At 31.9% G+C, this 10,518-nt stretch overlaps 1 protein-coding gene across 1 annotated transcript in view; it reads left to right on the top strand.

Moving 5' to 3' along the window:
- The window catches only part of LOC106475804, a 19,058-nt gene that overhangs the window by 6,594 nt on the left and 1,946 nt on the right, over window positions 1-10,518 (top strand). Inside the window, exons 3-5 of the mRNA XM_022379831.1 lie at window positions 3,586-3,747; window positions 4,979-5,067; window positions 8,211-8,312. Coding sequence (XP_022235539.1) covers window positions 3,586-3,747; window positions 4,979-5,067; window positions 8,211-8,312 — 353 coding nt within the window. The remainder of the gene's footprint in view (window positions 1-3,585; window positions 3,748-4,978; window positions 5,068-8,210; window positions 8,313-10,518) is intronic.

Below are 10,518 nucleotides of genomic sequence, written 5' to 3' on the forward strand. Positions count from 1 at the left end.
TAATATATAATGAAACCTAAGAAAGAACTATCAACGAATTGTGAAAGAGAGGATGTGGCAGGAGGGGTCTGATTTTCTATTCAATTGCTCTGTAACCAAACAAAATTGAAGGCTATAAAAATTATGGTTTGTTCGAATAATAACAATTTTATAGAGAGGGATGATGGATAAAATAGGAATGATGACATGCTAAGACAAAATGTGTCACGTGGGTAACACTGGTGGAAATTCAGGATTTTTAAAAATATTTCCTTGTAGAATTAAGAACTGAAAACTTATATACTATTAATATATGGATTATTATCCAAGCTGTTATGCTATTCTAATTGGTATAATTTAAAGAAAAAGTATTTTATTAAAATTTTGTTTGTAAGACACTAAATTCTTGTGTCATGCACAGTAAAGGGTACCCAGTGCGATAGGGTTAACAGTATCTGGATGGTGTGATTCGAAATTGAGGAAGCGATCAGTGGCTGTTGGTTTATAGCACACAGATGTCTTGAAACTATTTTCACCTCTTTGCACTTGGATGTCTAGGAACGGTAGTATGTTGTTGTTTTCACATTCCATGGTGAGCTGGATTGATGGTCGAAGACCGTTGATATGGTCCAGGAATGATGTTATGTCCTTGTTATGTTGCCACTGGACAAACGTGTTGTCAACGTATCGAAGCCACACTGCAACTTTAATGCTAGATCCTTGAAGTATTCTATACAGATGTTGGCAATTACAGGTGACAATAGCGAGACAATCATTCTTTCTGTTGATAATATACACCATCTATCTGGAAGGCTATGGTAGTTACACAGGACATGAGCAACTCCATGATGTTATCAGTTTGGATGCATGTTCTTTCCAGTAGTGTGTCATCCATTTCCAGTCTATTCCTCACTACTGTTAAGGTCTCGATAGTTGGTACATTGGTGAACAGGCTCACAACGTCAAAGCTAACCATTTGTATGCCAGGTGTTATGGGCATGTTCTTGATCAAGGAGATGAAGTGTGTGGATTTCTTCATGTATGAGGTTGACTTCCCACTCAGGGGACTGATTATCTTGACCAGGAATGCCAGTCTTGTGTATTTTTGGTAGTCTCTATATGTGTGGTAGTTTGCTGTAATGTTGATTCAACTGTCTATATTGTATATCAGTCAAGTATCCTTTATCCTTGTTTTTTTTCAAGATCTTGGGCATTTTTCAATTGGTCACAGATGTAGGGTCTCCCTGCAGTTTTGTGTATGTCCCATCACTCACTAGGTTGTTGAGCTTGCGAGTGTCTCCTCCTTGTTCATAACAATGGCGGCATTTCCTTTGTCAGCTGGGAATATGATGACTGTGTCATCATTCTTGAGCATCTTGATAGCTGTTTACTCTTCTTTGGACAGATTGGTTGGTATGTTGGCTTGATGGTTGCTCGGCTCATGAGTTTCTCCAGTTTTTGTATGATCGTATGACGGCATTGAGTATGTGATGAAGATCTGTGTCTGATGTTACCTGGAATCTGAGGGTTGACTCAAGATTTGATGTTGATTTCTCTAGTACTCTCTTTCTCTGACAATAGAAGCTAATCCATTCCCTTATTAAAGCACGACTTGCCCTCTCCTCTATTAGTCTGGCTTGCTTGGCCTTGATAGGGATTTTTATTCTTAGCCCTATTGGGACAGTTTTGTTGCATCTGCATCGACATAGGAAGGTGAGGTGATTCTTTACACGTGCTAGGTTGATGTTTAGCTTTTCAAACTTTTGCCAGTTGGAAATTATTTCGAGTCCTTACTGATCTGATATAGTTTTGCAGAATGATTGAGATAAGGAGTTAGTATTACTAGTGTTATAATTATTCGGACTATTATTCTTGTCTTTATTATGTGTATTATTATTTTCACAACATTTCAACCAGTGAATTCTCCAGCCATTTTCAGGTGTCCTCCTGATAGCCAAGTGGTTAGAGTGTCTGTATTCAGGATCACAGGTTCTAGGTAGTTCCACAGAAAGCTTTCTGGTTGTGACGCATACAGAAAAAAAAATCTGGTATATCTCATGACGACAGCTGGAGAATTCACTGGTAGAAACGTCATGAAAATATCAATACACTATAATAAAGATGAGAATAATATTCTGAATAATTATACCCATTAGGAATACTAACTCCTCGTCTCAAATGTTCCACAAAACTATATTCAAATGAAAGGATTAAAAATATGCACCAAAAATAAATTTGTGTATTTCAAGGAAAGTGTAGCCTTCAAAAACAATTTTCAACCTGAAAATGTTCAGCCATTTGCTTGTAGGACTGGTTATTTTTTAATGTCATTATTACTCTGTAGTGTTTCTGTTCAAAATCGTTTTTTCAAAGTGTGATTCCATGAAATTCTCGTTTGGTTTGTTTTTGTTGCTGCATTGAGAAGCCTTTTATGTTCCTTTATCTTTTATTGGTTGTTTAGTTGTACTGATAACAATAAAATTTAGAATATAGCTTTAGCCATAAAACCTATAAAAAAGCTTTAGTTATGTTTCATTCTTTTCATTTAGTTTGCTCATAATAGGTGTTAAAAACGTTTAGATTTGAAAGTAAACCTATATCTTAAACCAAAATATTACCACAATTTTTAATACTGTGGTCATGATATTACCTTAATTATTCAATAAATAGCCATTGAAACATGTTGCATCATATTTCAGCATTATCATAATTTATGTAGTAAAACTTCTGTCAACACACACCAAGTAATAGATTAAACTTGAACGGATTTCTTCATGGAAATTTTATACGTGGATATAGAAATTCACATTTATTTTTACTCAAGTAACAGTTATACATACATATATATGTGTATATTTACTGGGAGGGCTCCAGAGAAACATTTTTATATTTAATTAATAAACTTAAAAGATTTTTAAAAGCACAGTAAACATTAAGATAAAACTTTACTTTGGTACTTAATTTTTGAGTTTATGTTTTAAGTTTCTAGTACACATGAGATATAGCTTTTCACTAATTTCTTTTATAAAGTCCTGAATCTGAGGTGCTCTTTGGTTGTTTTATGTTAAACTTAATATAGAAAAATGAAGTCACTGAGTTAGTGTGACAGTCACAAAATGAAGATAATTCTCAAGAGTTCAGTTGAGGTATTTGACATGTGTTTGCATTTAGCATATGACTGGTTATATAAGTATGTTGATAATGGTGGTGATGTATGTAATGAGTTTTAATTTAATTTTGTGGAAGATAATTATATGAAGTATAAGCTAATAATTTGTTTATTTTTGTAAATCTATTGACATTATAAGTTGCTGTAAGGTAGTTGATAATTGATGTGTGAAGTGTTTGAAAGTGTTACATAACTTATTTTTAATTTGAAATATGTATTCCTTATATACCTTATGGACAAGCATTGTGATCTCATTTTTCAGTAACTTTAATGCCAAAATATTCTGAATTCTGTACATCAGCTGACACATTGGTCATTGGCATAATCTAATTAAATCATTTAAATGAAATAATGACAAAAACAATTATCAAAAGATTATGTGGTATGGAAATCTGAAAATAAATATATTTGAATTTGATTTATTTTGTTGTATAAAGAGGTGACATTCAGCTCTGTGAATGGTAATCCAGATCCCATTCCAGAAACTCACCCCTTGCATGAGGCTCCAGAACTAGCAGAACTAAGGACCAAGTCGTATGTGAACAACCAAGAAAACTTCCAGGACCCAGAATATTCTCCAAACTTTCAACGAAATGAAGGTAATGTTCATTCATGTATTTCCCACCAGAATCTAGGTGGCTGATTGCCCTACAGCAATCAGTTTTATTATGAAGTACACAGGAACTGTTGAAAGAACTGTCTGCTCTACATGTATGTTTTAAAAGTCCTACTATTATGTTTTGTAATTCTTGTATAAGTTTTCAAAAAATGCATTTTTGAATTGTTCATTGCTGTTAATTGCTAATTGGTGCTATGAATAATGGTACAGAATCACTTTCACTCTTGCCAGTTAAAACACTTCTTTGTACTTAGCTGCTACCACTGTAACAGTAGTGCACTAAAATTAAAACAAAGTGTATATGTATTGAAAAACATTTCAGCATCTAACTGTGATAATGAAGTCACTATAAATGTTTTCTCTTTATTTTTGTTAATTTTCTAAAACGTTTGATATATTTTTTTTTTTAGATATGCCAAACTTTACATTAGCTGTTTCAGTTCTAAATCCAAAAATTGATTAAGGCTTGATTTTGTACATCTAACTGAACATCAGTTGTATCTGTATTGTTCAGATATTTCTTGCCATTTGCTAAGAGAAATAATATGCATCTTTGAAGTGTAAGACAATTTCAGAGGTATATTCACCCAAGTACAAACAATACTTACAACCACCTCGGTTGTAGTAAATCTTTTTGGTGTAAAGGACCAAACTACTCGTAGTCGGCCTTAACTGATTGTTCATTGCTGGATCCAGTTAATTGTTGATTAAATCACAAGATTTCACCTAGTTTACTTGTGTCATAGTTATTGATATCACAAAATCAGATCCTGTCAGTCAATTTATAATGGTTAAATTTACAATTGTAATTCCTTGAGTGTTTTTTTTTTTGTAGAGTGTCTGTTTCATTATACTGTTTTAGCAATAAAGGACTTGATATCCGTGTACTTTCACCAGATATCAATAAAGAAGGTGATCATAGTCAGCTATAGTAGTAAGCATCAACTATTTCTTTATGACATTGATAATGTTTTAAAATAAATTTTGCTATAAGCTTTAAGAAACTTGTTTGAGAAAAAGTTTAATCAGTATTGGGTACATAAGAACACAGAGACTAGTTTGTAATCAGGATATCTTTACTCCCTAGTGATGGTAATACATTCTTTTGGTATGTAAGAGCTCCAATACTGGTCCTTGTTTAAGTATTCAGTATTAAAGTAGTGTTTAATTGTTATAAAACACTTGAAGTTGAGTCAAAGCTTTCTTTGTAGATGAAGTGGATGCAATAGAAATGGCTCCATTGAGACCCTCATCTTCACAGGAGTTAGAATGGGATCCTGCTGCTGATACTGATCTTATGGTAAGGAATTGTAAACTGCCAGCAATCATCAATTCCAGTCAGCTCTGGAATGTAATCATTCCAGTTTATGTGCATTTCCTGTATCTTTCTGTATGCACATACATGTTTGTTTGAGTTTAGAAATCCCTATCATGATTCATGATCCATAAATGACAAAAGCAATTTTTACATTGTTCAAATAATGATATCCCCCCCTTTTTTTTACTTTATTGTAGAATATAAGATGCTAAATTAACTGGTAAAAAATGCTACAAAATTCATTAGAATATTTCTTTTAATTGTTTGTGTACATATTCATTCTGCTCTACACCTAGAGATATCACAGACGAATGAATTTTGGAAGTTGTTAGATTATTCCTACAATTTTGTCATGGAAATGATATAGAAAAGAAGTTCCCAAACTGAGGTCCATGCACCCCTCAGTATCTATAGATTCATTAGTTAGCAGGATACTAAATGTTCTGAGAAAATTTGGAAACTTATGATCTAGAATGTTCTCAGGTGTTCAATGTTAACCAAGTCTTTTTGTCACCTAATGAGGTCAGTGAAAACTATTTATGAAAATAAAAATGAAGATTCCATTGCTACTGTGATACGTGATATGGTGGGGAGTGATTGAGTGTGTGATTTACTGTAATTTTCTGTAAACAATTTACTGTAAACCTAATCTATTATGTATAGATCTTTTTAAGAGATAAATTCATTATATCCTAATAACTTTCCATATGGTCATCCTTTTCTGCACATGTCACAAGATCTTTATAATAAAGTACTTTATTATCATGGTATACAAATAAACTTGGCATCAAAACATAGCTAATGATCCAAATTTTATTATATAAGTTTTATGTTCTTAAATTTTAAGACAATATTTAAAAATATCCTTAATATCCCCTAGTATGAAAATTGTGACATTTGCTTTCTATGTATTCCCTCTTCTCTAATTTATTTAACACCTCTCTGAGAAGTATGAAAGTTAACATAGATTACTCATTACAATGTTGTCATTGCTCAGGCAAAGCATAGTTTTTATAGCCTTTAATCTTATTAGCTTTCAGAGCCATAAACTACAAAATCAGATCCCTCTAGCCACACCCACCTGTCACATCCTCTCTTTTACAAATTTCCAGTAGTTCTCTCTAACATTTTATACTGTATTATTTATAACCTATAGAAAGCCAAAGTTTTAGTCTATCAAATGACATATCATATTATATTATATTGTTCTCTACAGAGAATTGCTTGTTTTACCTCCAGTCTAAACTTTATTCCCATGGGAAACACATCAATGTGCTTAGATGAAGTTTTAAAGGCTCTTTATGCATAATTAGAAAGCCAGAAATGTTATGGTAGTTAGAGGACATTTTCTACTTTATGCATGTTGTTGTTCTGTGTTTTTTGGTGCATTATTTAATTAAATAAAAAATTATTATCATTGTCTGGGTTACCAGTAATATAAAAATGTAGGGTTAAGTTTCATCGACAGTCCACAGCAAAAACAAAAGACCCAGGTAAGTACTTTCTTTCTTGTTTTTCATGTGTATTTTTTATTTATTATTATAAAAGTAACTAAAATGTAATAGTTAGAAACTTCTTAGGGTAAATAAGGTTAGATGAGGTAAAGTAAGGAATAATAATCTTTCATGATGTATGCTTATGAGCAAGTTCAGATTAGTCTGTGCATTATGTAATTCAATAGGGTAACATGAGATACACGTTCTCCAAATGATTTACAACTTGTGTGGCGGAAAGATTAGTTAGATACAGTTCAAAGGGCAATGAAACAATAACATTTAAGTAGAAACAAATTTAAAGCTATTTAAGATAAGCAAATATACTTTCATGTTACAATTTGAAGTCATTCTAGAAATAAAAAAAAAGGATTTATAGCGGTTATGAGGTCAGTTAAATTGATCAACCTCGTATAGAGTTGAGGTAGAGAAAACAGCACATAAATTATAAAGTTTTACTGAAACAAAATGTTTGAAAGTTATTTAGGAGGTCTTAGAGATTATGCAAATAAAATTTGAGAATTTTCAGATGAGGAAAAGTATTTTTAATCTTGACATGAAAATCACTTTGTGCTTGGAACAGTCAACACTATGACTCCGTGTATTCACGAAGAAAGTTTTACTGAAACTACTTCATTAATAATTCCGATTTTTTTTGTGTACAATTGACTTAATAATTGCTAAAACTTGTAAAATTTCTTGAAGGTACATAAAACATATTATAATATTGAAACAATAAAGGTCAATTTGGGTCACAAATTTGACTGCTTCAACTGAGCCCATAGTGAGAGTGATAATACTTCATGTTTCAAATTTTATTGTGCTTTAAAAATATTATTAGTGAAAAAAAAAGTGGTAATAATATCAACTTAAATCTTGACTTAATATAGAACAGTAGGACTGTAAAATAATCATTTCAGAAATATAGCAAGTGACAATGGTTATCTTGAATGTTTGTTTATTTGCTCAACGGTATTCATTGAAGTGTTTCATGTATTGGTGCTGATGCTTCTAATGTCTTTTAGGTTACGCGGTTGTAACCAAATTTTATTTCACAGGATTATACACTAGAATTCAACCGTTGTTGATGGCTGATGCATAATTTTGAGGTCTAACTTTAAAATGGTTTTTGGTTATTAGTTGAATGGTTGGTAATATCAAGCTTTGAGTTCGGTTGAAAATAAAATTAATAGATTTAACAGACTGTCAGAATAACATTTGATTTAATATGCTGTTCTGGAATTCAAGTCTCTTTTGGTTTTTATTTTGACGTTTTTATTTCTGTGTGTTGATCAAGTGAAATTTTTCTGCACATTTCCTAAAGTTGTTATACCTTTTGTTAAAGTTAATAATAAAACTACTTGAATATGGCCAAACTACACATTTTTGTTTTCTTATTAGTCCGTTGCAGTTTGATTTTTATCTGATAATTCTGTTCATCGTAGACATGCATGTATGTTTTTATTTTTTTAAACCTTATTTACTACGAAAATGTAAAACTGAATTTTGATGTGTGTAAACAAATAAAACATGTTAAGCCATTGTATTTAATCTTTGAAAAAAAATGTAATTTACATGTTTATATATTTACGCACACACACACACACAGACATTTCTTGTATTATTGAATAGACAATGGATGAAATGAACACAGAGGAACCAGAGGAAGATGATCAACAGGAAAAAAACTATCCAATCTCTGACAGTGCTGTACCACTAGCATCAACGAGCGAGGTAACCCTAAATCAGCTGAGCCAACTATAATCTTGTTTCCTATTTTCCATAATCAATGATTGATGCACAGAGAGGAGGTTGTATCTTGCATGATTTTTTGTCTTGCATGGAGCTTAGGAACCAATTTTAATAAGTAGTAGTAGTAGGAAATTTTCTGTGTATTGTGAATTTTTGTACTTTTCTTTTTTCAATTTATTTTCAGTTTAGTTTTTATGCTTATTACAATGTAGGGTCTACATCTATCTTATTAATCCAGAAGTTAATATATATATATATATGTGTGTGTGTGTGTGTGTTGTAAGACTAGCGTTGTGAAAATGGACGATTCTAATTGTGCTATAACCTTTGTGGTGTTCCGTCCTTCATGAGATAACCAAAATGAAAGTATTGTTACAAAAAAACCTGCATAAAAACAGTTCAAATGATTATTTGCTATGACGAAAAGATATTCTGATTTCAACCCCAAAATCATGTGAAACAATGGTGTAGAGCTAACAGATTTATATAACAAATTTTTCTATTTAGAACACTGTATAAAGATGATTAGAAAATCATTAGTTATATTATTAATGATTAATGCTGTAGATATCCCTTTCATGGAAGTAACTTCAGGTTTAGCAAAATACTGGGAAGAAAACCATTATAAAAGAATATAAAAATTCAAGAGAATTTAGAAAAGTCAGAGTACTTGAACTGAAAACAGTCTGGTTCATTGTTTTGAGAGCCATTTTTAAAAGTTAGCCAGTACAAGAATATATATCTGTCATTATGACATGTTAAGGTGTAGTGTTATTCGTCCATCATTTTGGTAGGAGTAGTATACTGAGTATATATATATATATATATATATATATCTGTCATTATGACATGTTAAGGTGTAGTGTTATTAGTGCTGTTTACTTCAACTTATTATTTATTACAACTTTAGATGTGGTAATATTATAGTTTCTGTGTGTTTATCACTTGTGTGGTTGTAATGTTGTTCACTTCACCATGAAGCTGTTTATTACAACTTTAGATATGGTAATATTATAGTTTCTGTGTGTTTATCACTTGCGTGGTTGTAATGTTGTTCACTTCACCATGAAGCTGTTTATTACAACTTTAGATGTGGTAATATTATAGTTTCTGTGTGTTTATCACCTGCATGGTGGTAATGTTGTTCACTTCACCATGAAGCTGTTTATTACAACTTTAGATGTGGTAGTATTATAGTTTCTGTGTGTTTATCACTTGCATGGTGGCAGTGCTGTTCACCTTCACCAAGATGCTGTTTATTACAACATTAGATGTGGTATGGAATTACAACTGCATACATGTTATTACAGTGCACCATTGCTAAGTTGTAAAGTGAAGTGTTAAAGGAAGTATGTTTAATGACCTATGAACAAACCCAGTGAATCACATAAGAAAACTGTCAACTTTGTTCACAAACACATGATAATTTGTTTCTGTAATGTGATATGTAATGTCTTATTCATTAATATCTAGAACAAGAATGTCAAAATGTATTGTAAAAAAAGAACAAACAAAACCACAACTCTTATTTTCTACTTTTTCATATTTTTTGGATCATCTTTACTGCAGTGTACAGTAAAGTTCATATTCATGAAAGAAGTTATTCAATGCATTGTATATTTTCTGTTGAGTTCATAGCAGTTGAAAATTATAAACAACTATTCCTTAAAAAAATGTATTCTGGTGATAGTATTATTGTGGCTGTTTTATAAAGAAAGTGAAGAACCTCTGTTTATGTGGTAAAATTATAGTTATAAACAATAAACCAAAATCAAAAGTATTGTCATTTCACATACTAAATGAACAGCAGTCACAATGCAATCCCTGTTTAGTAGGCAGTATTAGTAGAGCTGGTTTCTAGACCATGTGGGAAGCTACATGTAGAGGCAATGCCTGCTTAATAAATAGCAGTCACAGTGCAATGTTTGTTTAAATTCAGTATTAGTAGAGCTGGTTTCTAGACCATGTGGGAAGCTACATGTAGAGGCAATGCCTGCTTAATGAACAGCAGTCACAGTGCAATCCTTGTTTAAATTCAGTATTAGTAGAGCTGGTTTCTAGACCATGTGGGAAGCTACATGTAGAGGCAATGCCTGCTTAATGAACAGCAGTCACAGTGCAATCCTTGTTTAAATTCAGTATTAGTAGAGCTGGTTTCTAGACCATGTGGGAAGCTACATTTAGAGAC

Source organism: Limulus polyphemus, unplaced genomic scaffold (assembly GCF_000517525.1).
Source record: "Limulus polyphemus unplaced genomic scaffold, Limulus_polyphemus-2.1.2 Scaffold9199, whole genome shotgun sequence".
Classification (NCBI taxonomy): domain Eukaryota; kingdom Metazoa; phylum Arthropoda; class Merostomata; order Xiphosura; family Limulidae; genus Limulus; species Limulus polyphemus.